The sequence below is a fragment of the Triplophysa dalaica genome, chromosome 10 (assembly GCF_015846415.1).
Source record: "Triplophysa dalaica isolate WHDGS20190420 chromosome 10, ASM1584641v1, whole genome shotgun sequence".
Lineage (NCBI taxonomy): Eukaryota > Metazoa > Chordata > Actinopteri > Cypriniformes > Nemacheilidae > Triplophysa > Triplophysa dalaica.
Genome location: NC_079551.1, coordinates 17,085,307 through 17,107,960, shown reverse-complemented (window position 1 = coordinate 17,107,960; position 22,654 = coordinate 17,085,307). Strand labels below are relative to the sequence as shown.

Here is a 22,654-nt window from a genome sequence, read left to right as displayed (position 1 = left end):
CCCCGTGGGCGTGGCTCGGTCACTGCGGTACCCTGTCTGTTGTGTCATCTGCACTGATCCGTTCTTCATCATTCTCACACTTTTCCTCTATTTTCGTTCGCACGCGGTGGCTTGGTAACCATAGAGACAGTTTAGCGGTGGTAAGTTTTGGAAAGCTATCTTTATCCGATATTTGTCTGCGTATAAATGATGTGTCAAATGATGAAACCTTTGTCCTATATTTCTAGCAAGTGACTATACCGTTTTCATGAAAGGTTTCGTAAAATTGTGTGAAAAATGTTTTTAAAACATTCATAAGCATTGAAACCCTTAGTATAGCTATATTTTGCATGTTACGAATCATCGGTCATGATGACAGTAAATATGAATTATTAATGAATTTAGTGTGTGTATCTTAAACCTGAATATTAATGACGTAGGAGGATATACTATTCCTCAAGGCGGAAACGCAGAGGTAATTGTCACAAAATAACAAAAATCTTACAATGTTATGTTTTCTAAATCGAAAAAAAACACAATATTTTAACCAAGAAACTTTAATAAAAGATAAACTACATACAGTAAGAATAATCACAGACTGTATCCAATATTGCAGTGTATTATATCGGTGTATACTGAATGATTGAGTGATAATACAGTATGTGGGCCTGTTTTTTGAGGGCGTGTTCATTCATCACCAAAAACAAACACTAGAGTGCTGATGCTCTGTCTGTCCTATTGATTTCACATCAGTAAATCAGCTGACATTTAGTATCAGTATACTTTATTTACATAGGACATGATCTGCCTCATTGCACCTCAAACAAACTGCACAACACTAAAAAGTCATTTATAATGTAATCCTTTACAGTTAGGTGAACTACACTGCATTTTTAAAGCACCCCCCAAATATCTTTCAATAACTTATTATATACAGGGCGTCCGCGGAGTCTTGTATAAAAAGTTGATAAAGAAATGAGGAGAAATTGAAGGCCCTTAAAAAGTATTAAATAGTCTTAAATGCCATTTTCCAGTGTATTTGATTTTGTTTCGTCTTTTAATATTTGTCCAATGAGGTCATATGGTCAAGTTTGCCTGAATTTAATAATTTCTTAGGCGATAGTGGGAGGTCCACACCCGATTGTTAAAGTGATAGTTCACCCAAAAATGAAATGATAACAGAATTGTCATTTCTGGGTGAACTATCCCTTTAAACAATATCGTTGAAAATTGCAGAAATGCATGTTATTGTGCAAATGGTTGGAACCATGGCTGAGGGCCTTTTCTGGGAATAACCGAGAGAAGTACTGCTCTGTGTCATTGTATTAGACCCTCAAAGAATTAACCTGTGCTTCGTTCCCACCCTTCTGAATTGTGTTGTATTCATAAGGAGTTATCACAAACTAAGACTGTTTAGTTGAGCTATCTTACAATCAATGTATAGTAAATGTAAGTTAAAGTGTCACCAATGCAACCGATTAAAACTTGGTATGTGGCGATGATGTCTTAAAATGGTCTCAAAAAGTATTCAATTTAGCTTCATGGTTCCCGTAAATAGCCTGATATAAAAGTCCAGGACTATCTTATATCATTTACTTTATAAAATACTCACTCACAGTAAAAACATGACATGTGGTATAAATCAGGTACTTCATTTATGAACATGCGTTTCACATTTTAAACATCACACTGTATTTATTCCTGAAGAACTGATAGCAATGAAGTGATTTATCTTATTGTTAAATATAATCATTAATGAACTTTCTCCCTCCAACCTTGCAGCCCTCACAAGGAATTTAAGGTATATTAATATTTTGTACTCTAATGTTACGTAATAGGGAATGAAACGGTACGCATTCCTTTTCTTTGCGGATTGAGCAATGCTTTTATGCATTGCTCAATCTTATGTTTTTGAGATGTTTTTAATCCGAAGCTCAACAACAAATCTTATCCTGGACAGCAAGGCCATTGTTATTCTTGCAGAGCTGATTGGTAACCACATTACAAGCAAAAGGAAATTAGAACCACTTAACCTCCTCCATCCCCCTCAGTATAGCACTAATCGAGTGTCTGGTTTACAAGGCCTTTCTCTTGGCATGCTGGACTAAGCGTTGACTACATGCTGCTGGTGCTGCTGGCTTCTTGGCTAATAATGGCTAAGTGGACATGTGTCGGCAACCCGGCCTTTTAACAACACCACTTTGCATGAAATACTGAAAGACGTAATGGCGCTGTCAAATGATTGATGCTATTTTTATGCTATAGCTCTTAGGAACCAGTTCCTATGTGTACAGAATATATTTTTCTTTGACTTGTGCAAGAGGCAAGACATAAGCCATCCTCATTTTGTTCTTGAGCAAGGGAATACAAGGAGGGTTCTTGGTTCAATAGATGTCATGCCTTGGGCAGGGCATTTCGGAAGTTATTTTAAGCTGTATGAAGTTGTTTTGTTATCAAATTTTAAACAATTGGATGAAAAGATAAAAAAAGCTGCTTTTAGCATGGTGCAATCCATTAAAAAATACTTTAATTTAAGTGTGCTACTAGTGTGCTTCTTTTAAACTTAAAATAAGAAAGTATACATTCTACTTCGTATGCACTTCTTAGAAGTATACAATTATAATAATTACAATTACAAGTAGACTCGACTTACACTTGTACTCAAACTTTGTTAAACTTAAAAGTATATTGAATATAAACATACTTTGTTTGTAGTTGTGTTTACTCTTTTCCTTAAACTTTTTACTTTCACAAACTAGTTTATTTTGTAAAAATAAATGTTTTGAAAAATATCGTTTTTCTTTAAAGTGTACTTTCATAAACTTAAGAATGCGCTACAAGCATTAAACTGGTTATCAATCGGTATACATATAAGTGCACTTGTATACTCAAATTTTACTACTGTTACACTTAAAGTATACTTAAATGTACAGTTGATAGAAAGTACATAAAAAATTGGGCCAATTTAGTCCCAAGAAGTAATAAAATACTACTCTGACAAGTATGCTACTAATACATTGATATTTCTATACTTACATTACTACACAAAATATATAATTAATATATTAATATAAAATTTGAGGAACTGGAAGTATACTGTTTTGTAACGAATAGACTTCCATTGTGCTATTGAGCCAAACTTGTATTGAACCTAGAACAGTCCTTCGACATCAGGGTACTCCTCTGGAACTGTTACATTTGAAGTCATTTATGTCTGCCGAATAACTTTTTTTGGTGGGCTGCAGTATGTATTTGTTTGGCGGGGTTTCGTCGAGTATCCAGAGGGAGCGTCTGAAGGCAGAAGGAATGGGGACCAATGAGAATGCGGTAAAGTTCCTAAACCAGGACTATGAGGAGCTGAAGAGAGAGTGTGTTGAGAGTGGAAGGCTGTTTGAGGACCCCTGCTTCCCCGCCGTGCCCCAGTCACTGGGATTCAAGGAGCTTGCGCCGAACACCTCCAAAACACGTGGTGTGCAGTGGAAGAGACCCACTGTGAGTGATCTTATTGTTCATTCCCTCCCCTTTGACCTCCCGTCACATACCAAAAATCAACACAATTGTTTTTCACGGTGCATTAACTTACTATGCTAACAGATACTACGTTTGATTATAAAAATGATGAGATAACGCTGAAATGAACATGATAGATAAATGTTGTAGAAGTATTATGAATTTTCTGTTCATTTTAGCTCATGCATTATTGCACTGCTAACACACTAAACCTAAACAATACTGAGAAACTCAACCAAATCTTGACAAAACTAACAACAAAATTGAAAAGAATGTTATACAACAAAAACCTGTTTGGTTAAACATTATCCCATCATCTTGTGTTTGCTCAAATGGTTAAAATAAGTCTATTGAAATGCTCTGGTGCGTAATCTTTGCTGACAGACAAAGTGGCACACTTCGACACACTTTGGTAAAGTGCCTGTTAGCTTTTTTTTTGATGTGAACATGCTTGTGTATTTTCAGGACCTGTCAGACAACCCCCAGTTCATAGTGGGCGGGGCAACCCGGACAGATATTTGCCAAGGGGCTTTAGGTAAGCAAGTACTGTAAAAATCTGGGTGTGAAGTTTGTACGTGCTTGCACACGTTACTATGCGGAATGTCTGTGTGTGCAGTTTGTGTTACTTATATTTTAAACCAAGCAAAACTTTATATCTCACAACTGTTGTTTGAAAATGATGCCTGAAATAAAGAAAGTCCAGATCATATGTTTTATGTGGGTGTTAGGATGCGACTAGACTTCAAACATGCATTTCAGTGACCTCGGATCTCCAATCTAGGTGTTTTCCTGGAAATGGAAGAAAACACAAGTATTTAAGTTTTAAAATACTTAAATACTGTGTTTTCAAAATTGACAAGCACTTTAAAAAACTTCTTATTGGTTAGATATTTGTAAAGTTTGGTGACAAACATACAGGGAGACTAATAATAATTGTTTATTGCAAAAAAATGCTCTGACAACAAACCTCATTGATTCTAAGTCAATCTCTTTTAAACCATTCTGATTAAATGTAGTGTGTTTCCCGTCACTTCTGAGAGGAAGTGTGTCTGTTTTGGGGTTTGATGTGCATGTGTGGACTTCCTGACTGCTCGGGAGTGGTTTGCAATGCCTAAGGGGTGAGTCACATTGGCACGGATGTCATCTAACATTTGAGAATTCTGGGATTGCTGGCCTATAGCCACAGCCCACAACATGCCTGTGTGTGTGTGTACAGCCATCAGCCTCAAACAACTGTGTTTGTACAGCAAACACAGGGTGGAGGATGAGGAAGCTTATCTTAGAAATACATTTTACCTTTCAGTTAGCACACAGATGAATGATTAATGACGTGGCTCAAGACATTTGCCTACAAATGATCGATTTGGAAAGAATGAAGTTTGAGATAAAAGACGATTCATCGCGAGAAAATGTTAAGTGTTAGCTTTATTGCTGTGTTATCTTAATGAACAAACACACACATGTTCCCCACCCCTTTATGGCAGCTGGTGGAGGTCTCCCCCTGCTGGCTGAATGTGGTACTTCATGTTACCAAACTAATTTAGATGTTTGCCATCACTGACATTAAAAGAAGAAATTATTAGAATGACAACTATAAGTGTACTTAATGTTTTGCGATGTAGTAAAAAAAGGCTCATTAACTACATTATGTTTAAAAACTCAAGACTACATTTTTGCACCACTAATGGCAGGAGTTCAAACATTTGACAATCTTTTTCGAGTTACATTTTAAGAGATATTTGCCCATGCAAAGCGTGCCACTTCAATGTTATAGTGTTTTGGGTGGTTGCTGCGTTGTTGCCCCGATGGAAGGAGTCAAAGGTGCCCACTTCCGTGTCTCTATTTTGGTCTCTAGAAATGTGTGACAACACTCACTACTATTTACTATTTATAAAACACATACAGAGGACAAGCATATGAGAATGGAAAATTTCAACACTTATTCATTCAACTAACTGGGTCCATCTTACGAAACAATCTTATAATCTTAAACACTGGAGCTACTGACATGATTGAAAATAAATGATTGTAAGCAAGATTGTTGACATGTTGCCTCCTGTTATATTAAGTTTATATAAAAAGTATATACAATTTTATTATTTATTTATTAAATATTAATCATTAAAATGATCTTGCTTGCTCTATAAACACCATACACTGGGCTGTGTTTTACCTTTCTGTGATTATCTTATTTTCTCCTGTAAAGCTGCTTTGGAACAATGCACATTGTGAAAAGCGCTATATAAATAAACTTGAATTGAATATTAAGTTTAATGATGGTCACAGGGTTTAGGGTCTTAACTTTCACTTTTAGTTTGTTGTTTAAAACCATATAGACTGTTTCATCTGACTCACACGCCTGGCTCAAAGTTAACTTCCTGTCTGTGTTTGGTTATAATATAACAATTAATTTTATATTTTGTTTATATTAATATTAATTTCTGTTAATATGTTATACATTCATTGTGTTAAATTTAAACTATTCAACAGTTATTGATTCTTTTCGGAGGTCTACTGAATGTTTGGGCCACATTTGTTTGTTTATGTTGTTGCCGCTCATACCATATATAGACAAATTGTTACACTACTGTACCTATTAATATGTTCCTAACTTTTATTTTTGGGTGAACTTTAAGATTTGTAAAGTCAAGAGCAACATTTCAACTTAGCCTTTATACAAGCATGTATAAAACATTTCATTTATATTGTGTTCAGGTGACTGTTGGCTTTTGGCTGCCATAGCATCTCTTACGCTGAATGAAAGGCTGCTTCACAGAGTTGTACCTCATGGACAAAACTTTACCGACAACTATGCCGGCATCTTCCACTTACAGGTAAAACACACATGCAATACTCCTGTGAATGTCCTATAAAGTTTTACATTCGTTGTGGGCCGCTGTATGGACACTAAATTCATGTTGTTGTCATTTACAGTTCTGGCAGTTTGGCGAGTGGGTGGATGTTGTCATTGATGACCGGCTGCCTGTGAAGGACGGAGAGCTGATGTTTGTTCACTCAGCAGAGGGAAATGAATTCTGGAGCGCCCTGCTGGAGAAAGCCTATGCTAAGTGAGATTCTCCTCTATATGTTTCCTTACATTTGAGTTTTATAAGGTAAGTGTATTTTTTGTATTTTTGTACAGGCTGAACGGTTCATATGAAGCTCTGTCTGGAGGATCCACTACTGAAGGCTTTGAGGACTTTACAGGTGGAGTGTCTGAGATGTATGAGCTGCGTAGTGCTCCAAAAGACCTGCACCGCATCATCGCCAAAGCTTTGGAAAGAGGTTCACTTTTGGGCTGCTCTATTGATGTAAGCCCCACAGCGCCACCCGCGGGCTTGGAGACACATCACAACAGGATCCTAAATTCGGCCGTTCTGGTTTATTTACAGTAGGCCTTTAATTTGATTTCTTTGTGTGTCTGATAGATCACAAGTTCCGTTGACATGGAAGCCGTGACATTTAAAAAGTTGGTGAAGGGACATGCGTATTCACTCACGGGTCTCAAAGAGGTCAGAGTCATTTCATTTCTAAACATAATAATAATTTGCATTAATTCATATTGAACGGAGTAGAATTTTTTTACTTTTAGGTGAATTACCGTGGTAACAAAGAGAGGCTGATTCGCATCCGAAACCCATGGGGACAGGTTGAATGGACAGGAGCTTGGAGTGACAAGTTAGTCGAAATAAACTAATTTAGACAAAAAATGGCTTTCATTTCGGTGCCTCTAGAAATATCAAACACTGTTTTACAGTTCTGGCGAGTGGAGTAGGATTGACCCGGCGGAGAGAGAAGAATTGAACAATCAGATGGAGGACGGCGAGTTCTGGTAATCCTCCATCATATGCAGATTGATACTTGGCTTATCTTTCCCTTCACAAAAAACAACTATTTTTTTCGCACAGGATGTCTTTTCAGGAGTTCAAGCGTCAGTTTTCCCGGCTGGAGATCTGTAACCTGACCCCGGACGCTCTGAGCGAGGACACTCAAAGCTTCTGGAACACGATTAAGTTTAACGGCAGCTGGAGGAAAGGCAGTACAGCAGGCGGCTGCAGGAACAGCCCTAGTGAGACTCATTCATCCACAGCTTCATATTAAACCTAACCCAAACCCAAAGTAATCCTAACCCTCACTGTGATGTTAGATACGTTCTGGATCAACCCACAGTATAAGATCACGCTTTCGGAAGAAGATGATGATCCAGATGATGCAGAGGTTGCCTGCAGCTTTCTGGTGGCGCTGATGCAAAAAGACAGGCGGCGTTTCCGCAAACAGGGACAGGATATGCACACCATCGGCTTTGCTTTATATGAGGTAAGAAGCCAATATATGAGGTTATAGATGTCAGAACTTGCTTAAAAACGTGCTAAAATGTGTACTAATTTTTTTATTTTTTTATCATCTTTAGGTACCAGAAGAGGTAAGAATTGTAATTACAAAGGAATAGTTCACCCAAGAATAAATATTTTGTCATCATTTGCTCAATCTCCATTTGTCATAAACCTGTTTACATATCTCTGTTGTGCTGAACACAAATGGGAATATTTTAATGAAAGTTTGTAACAGAGCCGTTTTGGATCACCATTGACTCCCATAGTAGTCTTTTGTTCTATTATGGGATTCAATGGTGACCCAAAGCTTTTTGATATTCATATATTTACAAAGTCTTTTTCTTTAGTTTCGTGGTGCTCAGAGTGTTCATTTGAAGAAGGACTTTTTCCTGCGTAAGTCGTCATGCGCTCGCTCTGATACCTTTATTAACCTCCGTGAGGTCAGCGCGAGACTGAAGTTACCCCCGGGCGAGTATCTCATCGTCCCATCCACCTTTGAGCCCAGCAAAGAGGCCGACTTTGTTCTCCGAGTGTTCACTGAGAAACAGTCTGAAACACAGTGAGTCACACGGCTATTAAAATAAAATACATCAACGGTGAAATAAATGCCAAACAAAATAGTTTTAGACTACAGTACTGTCCGTTTTGAACAAGTTTAAGTTGAATGTTTAGACTAATTCATGCTTTTTTATTTGTTTTAGAGAGATGGATGATGAAGTTTCATTTAGCCTGGAAGATGAAGTATGGACTGTTTTGTCATAATAGTTGTCAAAACAAGCAACTGGCAACAACACTGATTTATATATAAATGAAATAAATGTTTGTTTTTACCCATAGGAGGAGATTTCCGAAGCAGATATTGACGACTCTTTTAAAACAATGTTTGCTCAGCTGTCAGGAGAGGTGTGTGTCTGTCTGTTTCTTTTGATAAAAGAATGAAAATGAAAATAAAGTTAATTCTTTGATCAAACCTAATCTAAACTTTCGTTCATGCAGGACATGGAGATTTCAGTTCATGAGCTCAAAACCATTTTAAACAGAGTGGTGTGCAAACGTAAGCATGACTTGTTTTTATCCATTCTTCTCTTATTTGTGATTATGTGTCTTTAAGAAATATCTGGTTGTGTGTTGTTCAGACAGGGATCTTACTACAGACGGGTTCAGCATGGAGTCGTGTAGATGTATGGTCAACCTGATGGATGTATCCTTATCTTAATTCTTTTTTGTAGGGCTAGAAGTGCTTTTCAAAAAGATGCTTACACTGATCTATCATAGAGATTTGAAGCTATTTTGATTGGAGAATATCACCGAGCAACCACCTGTAACACTCTATTACGACATAGCAACATACTTTCAAAAGACGTGACAAACACCTAGAACGTATTTGCAACTGCAAAGCAGCTTACTCATAAAAATCCCACATTAGCAAGTAAACTACCCAGAACACCTTGCAGCTTCACCAATCACATTTTCTCCATAAACTGATCATAACTACTTTACTTTTGAGTTAACTTATGTACCTCTCAGAAAGATGGAAGTGCACGACTGGGACTCATAGAGTTTCAGATCCTTTGGACTAAAATCACGAGGTGGCTGGTGAGAAAATCATTTTTAAATTCAGTTAAATCACATCTTACAGGAGGAGTCTGGGCAAGTGCATCTAATTCACACATGTCGTTTGCAGGGAATTTTCAGGCAGTTTGATCTGGATAAATCTGGTGCCATGAGTTCTTACGAGATGCGTCTGGCTTTGGAGTCTGCTGGTAATGACCAGATCTCAATAATGATGTCAGTTTGTTATGCGTTTATGTGCACACGTTGATCTTTCTGTGTTTGTAGGTTTTAAGCTGAATAACAAGCTACATCAAATACTGGTGGCACGATATTCTGACGGAGATACGATTGACTTTGACAACTTTGTGTGCTGCCTGGTCAAACTGGAGTCCATGTTTAGTAAGTCATTCACATGCCAAACTGTGTCTCAGTGGTAAAAGCCATGCTAGTTTCTGACTTCACGATAAAAATGTGTTGTTTTAATGTGTTTTCGCCAACAGAAGCTTTTAGAGAGCTCGACAAGGACGGGTCGGGGATAGCAGAGCTTAATGTCTGTGAGGTGGGATGACATTTCTTATGAAATTTCTTTATCTAATGAATTGAATTGCTCACATTTCCATCTCTCTCTCTCTCTCTCTCTCTCTCTCTAACAGTGGCTGTACATGACCATGTGTGGTTGATGTATGGAGAGGATCATATCATGCTGGGCCAAATGGCTATCACAACTGCAGCTTTACAGCCATTGCACCCAAAGATGCCGAGCAATACAAAACATACTGCCTTAAAAAAAACACCCGCCCTAACTAACAACTGAGCTTCCGGTCATATGCTTTTCCCTTAAAAGGGACATTTATCATGCAAGATATATGCGTTTTTACCTGTTAAAAACAAGGATATAAAACCGTTTTTATCAGTGTCAACAGGATCATATATTACAGCATTTCAGAAAGAAAATTAACAAAACTTAACTGCATGCCACTAACCCCTTAATTAACCAATTAGGTTGATTAATCTTGCATATATTGTGTGGGTAGTTATTAATAAATGGTTAGCCTTTAAATTTTGCACCAACATGGCCTTGCGATGCAGAAAGAGATCTTAAGAGGGTTATTGTTTGATTTTGTTTCACTGTGAAACATTGTGACATTAATAATATTAAATAAACTAAATAAGCTCTTGTAGGATATTCAGGGAGTTCTGCTGAATCATTTTCTTTTATGCTGTGCATCTTAATAGCTGAAAATAAATGAGACTTGAAAACAAATTTGATGTTTGTCTTATATTTGTAGTTTATTTGCAAAAACAACCCCTCAGTTTAAATAACTGAGAATGCACAATAAAACATACGATTTTGGAAACTTATCTGGTTATTTATTTATTTACACAAAATGTAATATTAACATACAAGTGATAGCCCTGTTTAAAGAACAATAGAAACCATCACAAATATTAAAAACATTTTATGGTTAATGACAGTTGTATTGGTTTTAATGTAAAATATAATGATCACTGTGGGTTTTTGGATTGATGTGGTTTTATGTGGTGAAGGCGAACCAGTTAAACACCATTAAATACAACTGGAATAAGATGTAAAAATGTAATGGCTTAATGGTAACCCGCTGATGCTTCATTGTGGTATTCGTAATGAAAAACATTCGATTTTATATTACGTTTTATAGTGAAAGCATATTGGTAGTGAGCCAAGTGAACAGGTAAAGTATAGTAATCTTAGTAACCTAATAAGGTAACAACCACAGTTTTACAAAGAAAAAACCCATCATCAATACATTGTGACATTTGATATTCATGACAAGACGTCGAGTCTTATTGGCCATCTCATGTATTAATAATAACCAAGAAACCAATCAGATGAAGTTATTAATTAAATATATGTTCACGCAATACAAAAGTCCATTCACACAGTTCAGTCAGAGTTGCCTCCATTGTCTATTAAGTTACTCTTTCGGCTTGGGTTCTCTACTCTCCAACAATCCGAGTAAAATAGCATCCGCTTCCAGCAAAGTCGTATCCGTCGTCGCGCCCAGGAACCTTGAGGTCAACTCCAGATCCTCCAGTCTCAACCTCACTCTGCTGCCTCTCTGGTACTTCTCTCCGTCCACTGAGGGCCTTTTACACACACAGTTGAACTTCCCACCAAAATCTATGTACAAGTCATCTTTGACGATATGGAAGATTTTGCCCATTACGATCTTGTCCTTAGCGGGACCCATCTGCATGAGTGGGGAATGTCGTAAGAGAGAAATGAATGAGGTCTCGTCCCTGGAGCTCAGTCGTACCGATGCGTCCCGATCGACCTTCTGCTGCTGCTGGTGGAGGTCTGAATGCAAATCGTATGCAGTTGCAAACCCGCTCTTCGCCCTCTCGGTTGATTTATCATCTTCACCAGTAGATCCACTCACTTCAGAGCTATATAGTGATTTAGGTGTGGTAAAAACGCGCGGTTTTGGTAGTAAAGTATATCTCGAGCTCATGTTGCACATCACTTTACAGAGCGACGCCATTTTGATATGTCACAGAGGTCAGTGCATTCTGGGAAATTATATAAAAGCCCACCAAAAATATTTTCTACCTAGTTAAAATAATACAAAAAAATAAGTTTAATAATTTGCAAAGTGTGTTAAAGGTAATCTACACAATTCACATTTTTACAGCTGTAGGAAAATCTCACAACCGTAAACAGGGAAAACATTTATATATTTTAAATTAATGGTCAATAGTACCAAAAGTAAAATAAAAAAGAACATTAAAATTGCATAAAGCAGAAAAAAATAGTATATAAATGTAATATAGCTGAAATAAAATATTTAAAATGTGGAAAAACGAATGTTCTCTCGGTTTCCGTAGTTGCGTCAAAGTACGTCATTGATTTTCCGGAAGTTTATAAGCACGTCTGCTAAGAACGTCGAGGTAAAAGGAAAACATGGAGCTGTTTGTAATTTCACCTAGTTTGAAGTTTACTAATCTAACCATCGCCACAAACTCGACAGTCAGTGATCTGATCGATCAGTTTATCACTAAAGAGGTGGGTAGAGTCAAACATTAACGTTATCTGAGACCGAACTCAGCGGTGTTGTTGTTTTGTACTTTGTAAGTAATGGCGGATAAATGTTTTTCTTTTTAGAGTCTTCCTTTCTCTGACTTATATGTGACGAGTAATGGACGCATATCTCACAGTACTGACTTGCTTCAGTCTGGTGTGGTCTATCGTGTGGAGCCTCGGTTATGTGGAGGCAAAGGAGGTACGTTATTGTGATGTTTCCAGAACATATTAACACTACTGTCATCCGCTTACTTTTCCAAGTCACATCCTACATTTACTAATAAGTGTGCTGGTGATTTAAGTTGTTTAAAGCTCTTTTTGTTTTGTAGGCTTTGGGTCCATGCTGAGGGCCCTCGGTGCACAAATTGAAAAGACCACGAACCGCGAGGCTTGCAGAGATCTGAGTGGTAGAAGACTGCGTGACGTCAACCATGAGAAACAGTAATGCTGATGACTGTCATATCCATCTTTAAAGACTTGTTGATTTCTAAAACATTAGATCGACAATAATCACTGCTTATCTCAGGCCGGTGTTAAAAAGCTTGTGTTTGTTATATGCAGAATGGCAGACTGGTTGAAGAAGCAGGCAGACCGAGAGGCAGAGAAGGAGCAGCGACGCTTGGAACGCATTCAGAGGAAACTGGCCGAGCCGAAACATTATTTCACAGACACAGATTATGAGCAGCAATGCCATGAATTACAAGAGAGACTGGAAGACTCTGTCCTTAAAGGTTATTTGGAAATCTGGATTCATTTTAATCTTTCTGGACTCATAGGCGAACTGAAAAACAAGTCTGAATGTGCAGAATATTTAAACCAATAGATAAAGTATAAAGTGTTAAATCTGGTTAAACAAAGACTGAAAGACATTTAATATGTACATCAATACAACAAACGATTAAAACACCCATGAAGAACACAAAGAAACCAATTAATCAGACAGACATTTTTCCATTATGATTTAAATTAAATATGCTATCGAAATATATTGCATCTCTTATGCTCGTATTGAGTATCTTGTAGTGAAATATTGCTTAACCTTAATTGTTTTGATGGTTAAAATACAAACATCTCCATTCTTTAGGCATGCAAGCATCTTCCAGTGGGCTTGTGCAGCCAGGCGAAGGCCCAAGCCGTAAGCGTTCGACTCCGACCGAGAGCAAAAAGAAATCAAAGAAGGTTTGCCTCTGGTGAGTTGAGCTCATTTTGAATGCGTGTATAATAGAAAACGACCCGGATGTAGATTTAATGAACAAACTAATTTCTTTCACCCAATAGGACTGGCCTAGGTGAACTGGATGATTTGGGCATATCTGGTGAAAGCAGCGATAGCGATAGCGACAGCGAGGCGTCTCCCTCGACCTCTACCTCGGGGTCTGCGGCTTCCTGTAGCTCTGATGTACCCAAACCAGCTTTACTGCCCTCGACCACTAGGGGGCAGGACAGCACTGAACATCAGAACCAACCCGGTAGCACCAGCAGTTCCTCCAGCAGTTCCTCCAATAGTCCTGCACCCAGCTCCACAACACCCAGCCAGGAGAAAGAGGAGGAAGGTAGTAAAGAAGAGGTGGAGAAGGAGTGTATGGTGGAGAATACACAGAACACCATCAAGGAGGAGGAGGAAAGGAGTGTAGAGGAGGTGCAGAAGGAATCAGGGAAAGAGTGTACAGTTGAACAGGTTGTACAACCAGAGACACAGAGTACCCCAGCTGAGAGCAGTCAAACACAAGAAGCGGTAAGGAGATATGCTTTTCTCATAGTCGTGTGTGTTTAAGTGTTTTTTGGGATTTAAATGATCTCTTAATTTTTTATTTAGATGGAAGTTCCACTAGATTTGCTCTCTGTGAAGGGAGTCGAGCAGTTGGAAGCTTTGGGTTTGGAGCAGGTGAAGAAAGCGCTGATGGAAAGAGGGATGAAATGTGGAGGAACGCTGCAGGAACGTGCCGCTCGTCTTTTCTCTGTAAGAGGACTGACTCCAGATCAGATCGACCCCACACTCCTAGCCAAACCCAGCAAGGGCAAGAAGAAATAATTTATCAGAAACGGAATGTTTTTGTAACTCTGATGTGCTTTGTAATTGACATGTCTGTCAGAAATTACTAGGTTTTATAGCAGATATAACGTTTTTTTCATTATTGGTCAGATGTTGATAAAAATTCAAAACATATGTTGAAGCTTAAAGTTTTTCTTGCATTCAGTTTATCTACCCTACCATTAAACTTGAATATATTGCTTTAACACCAATGGTCTTGTATTTCATTTAAGGTCTCGTATTTCATAGACGAGGCTTAGCCTAAACCAGGACAATGTCTTTATATTGTCTATTGTAGCTTTTATTAAAATGCTTTAGAACAAAATCTTGAAACAAAACAATGGCGCTTACATATTTTAAGACATGTCAAGGCAAGTTATTTTCAGCTCACAGTTAATTTTAGTCTGGGACTAGTCTTGTCTGTAACACCGGGACACTGTCTCGTTGTTTGACTGTTTTTTCCGTTACGATTCTATTCATTAAACATGACCAAAGCTCAGACTCTGTCTTACTTTCTTTGACATCATGAATGATACATTCTTCAGCAACTTTGGATCGGACAGTGTTATACAAAGTAAGAAGCAGTCTGACAGATGTCCGATATATTGTTCACTTTGCATGATGTGTAATATGGCCTTTTTTACTCAAATTTTTGGTTAAAATATGCCTTTCACATTTTTCTGGTCATTTTTGCGTTGCACTGTTAGGCAACATGTCTCTATTATAGTACACCATGGAGGGCAGGTGACTGCTGCACATGTTGGGTTGTCATGATAAAAAGCTTTTGATGAAAGGTGTTAAATACATTGGAAGTTTCTGAATTTAAAGTACAACAGTTCGAAAAATGATCACTGGGTCTATGGAGTAGTAGAGAAAGACTTTTGACGAAAGCTCGTGCTCCGACACGACAGGTGGCGCCAATAAGCACCAATCGGTTCATTATAGATCCGTAGAGGCACATTGTTTTCATGCAGTCGAGTCGTCGAGAGTTTATTTCTCACAGCCTCTTGCTTTAGAAACACATATTAGCGATAAAATGCGTATATGTTATAGGCGCTATATGACGCATTGGTAATCGAGTGATGGCGTTTCCGCTGCCGCGTCCTCAAGGTCTTCAGCTGCCGAAGCATCTTCTGCGGACTATAGACTGTCATCAGGGCGCCGTGAGAGCCGTGCGCTTCAACGGTGAGTCTGGGCTTCCTGAGCGTTTTGTTGGACTCAATAAAGTTTTTTTTCTCAGGGATGCGGATCGGACAAAGCTGACTTTAAATATCAATACTTTGTGGATGATGAAAGACTTTTGTAAACGGAAAGATTTTGATAGACCTATCCTGAGTAGCGCTGAGAAAAGTAACAGGCATCCGATGTGTGGCTTAAGACTTTAGACGTTGAGAAGCTTAAATCGCCATCAAGTAAACATTATATTGAAAGGTTAAACATTTTGCGCGTGTTTTCACTATATAATCTATCCTGCATTTGTGTCTTTATAGCCGATGGGAATTACGCGTTGACATGTGGCAGTGATAAATCTCTGAAACTGTGGAGTGTCAGTCGCGGGACTCTGCTGAAGACGTACACCGGCCACGGGTATGAGGTGCTGGAGGCCGACTCGTGAGTGTGTTTCAACCTTATAAAATATCATCCAAAAGTCGTGCTGGCGTTTATTAAACGTGTCGCTCTCACTGTTTTAGCTCTTATGACAACAGTCAACTGTGCTCGTGCAGTTCTGATAAGACCGTCATCTATTGGGACGTGGCCACCGGGCAGGTGACGCGCAAACTCCGCGGACACGCCGGGGTGAGTTTCCTTAATAACTTTAAATTTAATGCGATAGATTACTTTCCTTTGCTTCACCACTGTCATGAAAAAGCAGGATTGTGAAGGCATATAATATGTTTATACACATCCACATTTATATTTACATTTGACAGCAGAAACATGGCAATATTGGTTGCAAATGTAATTTTGTGTGAATGATGGGTTTGGAAGGACGAACGCAAAATACACTGATGGTAAAGAACAGGTGTATAGCGTTCAATTTCTTATCTTTCTGCTTTTGTGCTTGTTCCCTAGAAAGTGAACTGCGTGCAGTTTAATGAGGAAGCGACTGTAATTTTGTCAGGTAGGTCACTATTAATGAAATGGATAGAATGAATGGAGAGTTATTGTTAGAATGACAACTTCTCTCAAATGATCTGTATATATAATTTCTCTCTCCTCTCTCTCTCTCTCTCTATATATATATATGTGTGTGTTTAGGCTCTATTGATGGTACAGTGCGCTGTTGGGACACTCGATCCAGGCGAATGGAACCCATTCAGATCCTGGATGAGGCTCGAGATGGAATCAGCAGTCTGAAAGTGTCGGAACATGAGCTGATAACTGGGTCAGAACCAAACTAAATTCAACAACTTCAGTCTGTTCTTGAATTGTCTGTTTTGTGAAAATCTTCAACTTTAGCTTTTGTTGTCGATTTTTGGCGATAAAAAAGAATGTTTGGATGTCTGAACTTCAACTGTGGAACTATTAAAGTTATAGTTTGTCCTTTTTTAGGTCTGTGGATGGCAGAGTTAGGCGTTATGACCTAAGAATGGGTCAGCTTCATGTTGATTTCATAGGAAGTGAGTATTAAATGTTCATCTGGCCATGTGTATCTCATATGATGAAATGGGATTACATTTGCTGTTTGTATTTGTTTCATGACTTTTGTGTTATATCTGCGTTTAACAGGTCCCATTACTTGTATATGCTTTAGTCGGGATGGACAATGCACGCTAAGCTCCAGTTTGGACTCTGCGGTGCGTCTGCTAGATAAGAGCACAGGGGAGATGCTCGGAGAGTATGTACATTACAGAAACACTGCTGTATAACTATTTTGTTAATTTGCTTAGTTTATGACCTTCAGGTATCTGTTATAAAAAGTCTGTTTGTCTATACTGCCCATTCACAGGTACACCGGCCATGTTAACAAAGGCTATAAGCTTGACTGCTGTCTGTCTGATAAAGACACGCATGTTCTTAGCTGTTCAGAAGATGGTCATGTTTACTACTGGGATCTGGTGGAGGTGAGCAGAACTCACTTGATTCACAGTACAAATCTTTTTTCAAATACTGTGCAAAAAATACAATGTTTTAGGCTCATAAAAATAAATGTAATCTCTCTGTATAGGGCTCCTTGACTTTGAAGCTGCCTGTTGGAAAAGCTGTTGTTCAATCACTATCATTCCACCCAACGGAGCCCCGCCTTTTGACTTCTATGGAAGGGTGTGTTCAGGTATGGGGGGCGGAGCCGGATGATGAGACTGCGGACAGTGCACAGTGAGATTCACAAATGAATGAGAACAGATGTGATTTTTACAATTTGCCCGAAATGCATTTTTGTACTTTATAATAAAGTAAATAATTTGTTTCTTAAAAGATGTATGCTGGTAAAGTGTTTTGATTGTAAATTGTTCAAAATGTCTAGATATGACAGAAAGACCTAATGAATATTTGCGTAGTCTGTTTTATTCATGCCTTTTTCTGAAGTATATTTTTATTGTTTCCGGATGTTTCCAGATAAAGTATGTTTCCCTTTTTGTTTAAGAAGTGAAATGACACAAAGAACAAAACAGCGTTTGCTTGTATTTAATCATAACTTTACACATTTTCACAAGGTACATAAAAAAAAGATTAACAATAATTTATTAAACGGGTTTCAAATAAATAAATAATTTATACACATAAATATGTTTTATTTATGGTTCGGATGGAGAAATCTGCAGCCTCATAACTGGGTCTCTTAGTGTATCAAAACTGACAGTTTCACACCTGAATGTTTTAACATCGCAATTTTAGCCAAATAAGCCACGTTATACAAAAAGGTAAAATATACAACTCCTACATTTTCCATACATAAACATTACGTTCATAACCTTCCTCTTCGGAGAAAGTGGGACCTCTTTACCTGAATGAATGCAGTATTTCAATTCAAAGGCACTACACAGTCTTCATGTAGCCAATCAGAAAGCTCGACTGCCCATCCTCGTCCCTACCCCATACAGGCGCATTCTGCAGCAGACAGTTTCTCCACTTTGTGCCAGCGATGATTGTTGTCGAGAAAGACCATGTCTTCATGATGCGTGGGTCGACAGCAGGGTTGGTGATGCCATTGGCCGGTGTATTGTAAGATGCCGCTCTGCAAGAGGTTGGTGACCGTCAGGTCGTGATTGGTGGGGAGGCGAGGGCAAGTCCCGCTGCAGTACTTAAACAGCACCATCTCGTCCGAGTCGTACCCCAGCCGGAGGTCTCGCACCTGGAGCAGGATGGAATGGAGAGCGCATGGGGATTCGGCGCTGCGGGGCGACCTTTCCAGCTGCCTCTCGGAGTCTTGCTTTTCCTCATTGTCACCACCTCTCCTCTCTTCATCGTTGAAGTCTGTCTTGGGGGAAGCAGTCGTACCCCTGTTTTCTGAAAAACAGCAAAGACTAATTTGAGTTTTGGGTCAAACCCAGAAAGTTCAGTGCCCTGTTTCTTAAAGTCTCAACATCCAGCCTTACCTAGTAGCGTTCCAAGCCAGCGTCCTTCTCCCGCATGAACGCAAAACACCAAAACGGTGATCTTCAGCAGTGAACGGATCATCTTCTCTTTTGTTCAGGTTGAGAGCGTAGGTGATGCTAAGACTTGAAGCCACCATCTCTTATATATCCATCTAAGCGGGTTGGAACCATTGGGGCGGAGGGGATGATGAGGGGAGGACGGGAGGAATAACCCTTCCGCTCCTGGTTTCTCACCTGGTCTCACGGCTGTTACTTAATCATTCATTGAATTTTTGGAGAGGTACTGGAATTGCTCCATGTCTAGGGGTGGAGATTATGGAAAATGTAGAAGTATGGATTATGGAAGATGGGGTGAATTGCTTAAAGCTGTGGGCTGTTCATAGTCTGACAGCAGAAGTTGCTGAGGTTGGGTTGACATTGATTAACACCAACACATTGCTCAAGTTTTTTTGAAATAGAATAGATGTCATGTGACATTGTAGAAGTATAGATACAGAATTAACATTATTGGGGGAGGTGTATGGGTTAACATGAAAGATGGATAAAAAGGCCCATAATTAAAAGGAACAAAGTAGATGACAGAAGTTATTTGAATGGAAATACCAAGAATAATGGCTGTCTTCAGAAACATAAATTTGGGGATTTGATTAAAATGTGATTTTTTTCACTATCTGCATTCCTTATGTAACTCTGAAGACATGAATCCTGCAATGTCGGAGGAATCAGTGGATGCTCACGGCTTACGGAGATGTCTCGGATAATGCTTTGTCTGCTATGTTCGTATAGACACAGAATGGTTCTGTATGCATGGAAAACAGCTTTGTGTTGGTATTAGATTCGGTGTCTGAAATTGTCACGAAACAGACACCCTATTTGCCTTAAAATTTTAATAAAGAGTTCACCCCTTTGCTCACCCTCACGTCATTCCAAACCTGTATAACTTTCTTTCCTCTGAAGAATACAAATGAAGATATTTTGAAAAATATTTGAAACCAAACAGAGTTGACTCCCCGACTTCCATTGTATGTAACACCGCTGATACATTTCTCAAAATATCTTCTTTTGTGTTCCACAAAGTTTTGATTGACGTGAGGGCAAATTCATTATTTCCATTTTGGGTTAGACTATACTTTTAAAGTGTTATACATTTCAAAACAATAGAGCAATGGAAATGGAAAATATAATGGATTTATTGGCTCATTTGGCTGTAATGGGAATTGTATTGGTTTTAATGGAAACTATAATGGTGTTTAAACACAGTTTATAAAATAATTTTGAGGTTGTTTTAATAGAAGAAGCTAATTGTTTATAATGTTTTTTTAATGGAGAACAGAACTTCTGTTATGGTTTGTATTGGGTTTCTGTTTTTTCAGCAGGGAGGTGTCTTTGACAATATGGTTGTATCACATTTATAACTAAAATACTGTATGTACAATGTTTAGTGAACTTGGTACATATATGCTGCGACTTACAATAATTAAATATCTTAAACATTCTCAATGTATTCCCTGGAAATTGACCTTTGCATTTTCAGCTACATTCAACAACAAAAAACCTTCTAAAAAAGCACGACTTGGGCTGTGTTAGGTTAAAAATGTTTTCCGTTAAATAAGATCAATGGGAAAGGATTTCAGCCAATCAGTCGGGTGGTTTAACTTTGACACATGACCGTAAAACAATCAGCTTCACAGGAAAACTTCCATAGAAATCTCTCAACTTGAGACTCCGTCATTATTTATCATCTTAATTTATGATCAAGAAGATTACAGTCAGGTCAGTTTCCATTGGCACTGTTGGCATGATGTTGGCTCAGAGCTACTTACTAAAGGTAAACATTATGCAGGTGAGATGTAAGGGGGCTAGGGTCTCCGCATCCCCAGATATGGATTGAAAAATATGGGCTGTGGTCCGTGAGAGCGAATAGATTTGGAAGAAAACTGCTGTTTGTCTCGCAAGTGAAATAAAAGTATGATAAATTGTTGTTTGATTACTTTTACAATTTTTTCTTTACTCCTCTTTGTTTTCCAAGTCATACAGATGGAGAAGTCATTCCTTCTATGAACTGTGAGATGCACTGGAAATGATAGTGATGATGAAACCGCAATGATGACAGAGGTGATGATGATAACATGCTGATGATGATTACCTGATGATAACGGATTTAATATTTTGCTTTAAAAGCCAAATGTTGATTAGAAAAATAGTGGTGGTGATGTACATTGCATGTACATACCATTTAAAGAATGCGCCAGATGCATCCAGCGGATATACGGTAACCAGTCTGACATGCTGAGACTTTGGTATTTGAGGCTGTCTGAGTCAGGCAAAAACCTCATATCAAGATCACAGTGGAAAACAGTTTTACCCTCACACACTGTAAAACACAGGGTGACATGAGAGGGAGGTGTGGACCCACGGCCCATCAGACGGAAAGATGGGAAAAGGGCTTTGTCTGTCTGGTACAAATCACAAGAGCTCACCTGTGAATGCACCCATCACTAGAGATTTATTCCCCAAAAAAGTGCACAACTCTCAGCATTCTTCATATCTTGGCTTTTATGATTTTAGATTTTTCGATGTATGACAAAACAATACATAACCATATTGTGAAAATGTAAAAACAGCTCTGATCCAATAACAAACTCTGTCAGGATAATCTGTATGATCTGATGAAGTGTGTGATCACCTCAATTTGCTGTTTGTAAAGTTTTATTTGAAATATTGACATTGAATCATTGTATGATTCAAAATAAGATTATAAGAAATGTCTAACAATGGCCTGTCATTTCAAATGTTATTGCAGCACCCAACATTTTATATTGCTTTTCCAGAGAAAAAGCGTATTGTATAGAGGTTGCTCTTTTATATGCAGATGAGGTTTATGTTGTCAATAATGTTTGGCTGTATGGTTCCATAAAGAACCTTTTAACATCCGAAGAACCTTTTCCAAAAGGTTGTTTGTAGTGTAAAAAAGTTTTTTAGACCATAAAGATGAAAGAAAGAAGTGCTTCACAACCTTTGAGTAAATTGTTCTTTGGAAAACCCAATATGCAGTAGCTCATCCATAGCATTGCTGTAAAGAACCTTTTGTATCTTTATTATAAGTGTTAAATGGAAATTTGCAGCACAAAACAGCAACAATAAAGGTCAAGTTTGAAAAACCCAATGTAGACCCTGTTCCAAGAGCCCAATGTGGATACATTTTTAATGAAATATTAAATAAATAGTTAAGTGTGTGCTGTTATGTGCGTTAATGTTTTTAATATGAGATTCAGGGGTGTTTAAGGTATAGATAGCTGAACTAGTGCATTTGGAAAGGCATACCAGCAAAGGCAGATTTTCCGCCCGGCCCATATAGGGCTCGTCTGCTCCGGACAGGAATGTAAGAGCATCGTTCCAGCGTTAGCAAGCATTCTGTGGGAATTAGTGGGGAATGTCAAACTCGCCAGACAAGGGCTGTTTATGCTGTAAATCTGAACAAGAATCTCCTGCACCCTCCATCACTTTTCATCCTTCACACCATTCCTGGATCACATCCCTCCATCACCTGGACCAACGTTTCTCATTTAGGATTTGCAGTTATGTTGTTCAGTGTTGTTATTTTCCGGTCAAGACATTTGTATAGCGCTTTTTGCAATTTAGCATT

General features: G+C 38.4%; 5 protein-coding genes and 1 long non-coding RNA gene across 7 annotated transcripts in view; 3 read left to right on the top strand and 3 right to left on the bottom strand.

Annotated features, from left to right (window-relative positions):
• Positions 1 to 18: 18 nt before the first annotated feature.
• capn1b (calpain 1, (mu/I) large subunit b) lies at positions 19 to 10,634 on the top strand. The gene is made up of 23 exons (XM_056757940.1): positions 19 to 140; positions 1,762 to 1,780; positions 3,225 to 3,471; positions 3,955 to 4,024; positions 6,205 to 6,323; positions 6,424 to 6,557; positions 6,632 to 6,800; positions 6,918 to 7,001; positions 7,082 to 7,167; positions 7,247 to 7,321; positions 7,398 to 7,558; positions 7,637 to 7,806; positions 7,901 to 7,912; positions 8,171 to 8,382; positions 8,525 to 8,564; positions 8,661 to 8,726; positions 8,820 to 8,877; positions 8,960 to 9,024; positions 9,351 to 9,419; positions 9,508 to 9,586; positions 9,663 to 9,776; positions 9,878 to 9,936; positions 10,031 to 10,634. Exons 3-23 carry the CDS (start codon positions 3,226 to 3,228, stop codon positions 10,055 to 10,057), a joined length of 2,115 nt encoding a protein of 704 aa, XP_056613918.1. The 5' UTR covers positions 19 to 140; positions 1,762 to 1,780; position 3,225; the 3' UTR covers positions 10,058 to 10,634.
• LOC130429410 (uncharacterized) overlaps positions 8,255 to 22,654 on the bottom strand; it is a 44,361-nt gene continuing 29,961 nt past the window's right edge. The window contains exons 3-4 of one of the 2 annotated variants that reach the window (XR_008907597.1): positions 8,655 to 8,744; positions 8,255 to 8,372 (exon numbers count right to left, since the gene is read on the bottom strand). This is a non-coding gene — a long non-coding RNA (uncharacterized LOC130429410). The other variant, XR_008907595.1, reaches the window with a different exon arrangement.
• Positions 10,654 to 11,899, bottom strand: mrps28 (mitochondrial ribosomal protein S28). Its single transcript, XM_056757948.1, has one exon. It carries the CDS (start codon positions 11,897 to 11,899, stop codon positions 11,333 to 11,335), a length of 567 nt encoding a protein of 188 aa, XP_056613926.1. The 3' UTR covers positions 10,654 to 11,332.
• sde2 (SDE2 telomere maintenance homolog (S. pombe)) lies at positions 12,276 to 14,969 on the top strand. The gene is made up of 7 exons (XM_056757942.1): positions 12,276 to 12,420; positions 12,520 to 12,637; positions 12,768 to 12,879; positions 13,000 to 13,169; positions 13,523 to 13,628; positions 13,717 to 14,173; positions 14,255 to 14,969. The coding sequence occupies exons 1-7, from the start codon at positions 12,319 to 12,321 to the stop codon at positions 14,468 to 14,470; spliced, it is 1,281 nt and encodes a 426-aa protein (XP_056613920.1). The 5' UTR covers positions 12,276 to 12,318; the 3' UTR covers positions 14,471 to 14,969.
• On the top strand, positions 15,425 to 17,889 carry wdr83 (WD repeat domain containing 83). Its single transcript, XM_056757944.1, has 9 exons — positions 15,425 to 15,655; positions 15,961 to 16,081; positions 16,162 to 16,267; positions 16,544 to 16,592; positions 16,730 to 16,856; positions 17,024 to 17,091; positions 17,201 to 17,309; positions 17,421 to 17,535; positions 17,640 to 17,889. Exons 1-9 carry the CDS (start codon positions 15,553 to 15,555, stop codon positions 17,790 to 17,792), a joined length of 951 nt encoding a protein of 316 aa, XP_056613922.1. The 5' UTR covers positions 15,425 to 15,552; the 3' UTR covers positions 17,793 to 17,889.
• On the bottom strand, positions 18,020 to 22,342 carry LOC130429409 (persephin). The gene is made up of 3 exons (XM_056757949.1): positions 22,333 to 22,342; positions 19,009 to 19,308; positions 18,020 to 18,919 (listed from the first exon to the last, which is right to left on the bottom strand). The coding sequence occupies exons 2-3, from the start codon at positions 19,088 to 19,090 to the stop codon at positions 18,501 to 18,503; spliced, it is 501 nt and encodes a 166-aa protein (XP_056613927.1). The 5' UTR covers positions 19,091 to 19,308; positions 22,333 to 22,342; the 3' UTR covers positions 18,020 to 18,500.

Bases quoted from the DNA above. Each gene is read 5' to 3' on its own strand.
- wdr83 (XM_056757944.1), top strand. From the start codon at position 15,553: ATGGCGTTTCCGCTGCCGCGTCCTCAAGGTCTTCAGCTGCCGAAGCAT. The intron at 16,268-16,543 runs GTGAGTTTCCTT...CTTGTTCCCTAG, and splicing joins AACTCCGCGGACACGCCGGG to AAAGTGAACTGCGTGCAGTT. The intron at 16,857-17,023 runs GTCAGAACCAAA...GTCCTTTTTTAG, and splicing joins GAACATGAGCTGATAACTGG to GTCTGTGGATGGCAGAGTTA.
- sde2 (XM_056757942.1), top strand. From the start codon at position 12,319: ATGGAGCTGTTTGTAATTTCACCTAGTTTGAAGTTTACTAATCTAACC. The intron at 13,629-13,716 runs GTGAGTTGAGCT...TTCACCCAATAG, and splicing joins TCAAAGAAGGTTTGCCTCTG to GACTGGCCTAGGTGAACTGG. The intron at 14,174-14,254 runs GTAAGGAGATAT...TTTTTTATTTAG, and splicing joins GCAGTCAAACACAAGAAGCG to ATGGAAGTTCCACTAGATTT.
- mrps28 (XM_056757948.1), bottom strand. From the start codon at position 11,899: ATGGCGTCGCTCTGTAAAGTGATGTGCAACATGAGCTCGAGATATACT.
- capn1b (XM_056757940.1), top strand. From the start codon at position 3,226: ATGTATTTGTTTGGCGGGGTTTCGTCGAGTATCCAGAGGGAGCGTCTG. The intron at 4,025-6,204 runs GTAAGCAAGTAC...TATTGTGTTCAG, and splicing joins TATTTGCCAAGGGGCTTTAG to GTGACTGTTGGCTTTTGGCT. The intron at 6,324-6,423 runs GTAAAACACACA...TGTCATTTACAG, and splicing joins CCGGCATCTTCCACTTACAG to TTCTGGCAGTTTGGCGAGTG.
- LOC130429409 (XM_056757949.1), bottom strand. From the start codon at position 19,090: ATGATCCGTTCACTGCTGAAGATCACCGTTTTGGTGTTTTGCGTTCAT. The intron at 18,920-19,008 runs GTAAGGCTGGAT...GCTGTTTTTCAG, and splicing joins CTGGCTTGGAACGCTACTAG to AAAACAGGGGTACGACTGCT.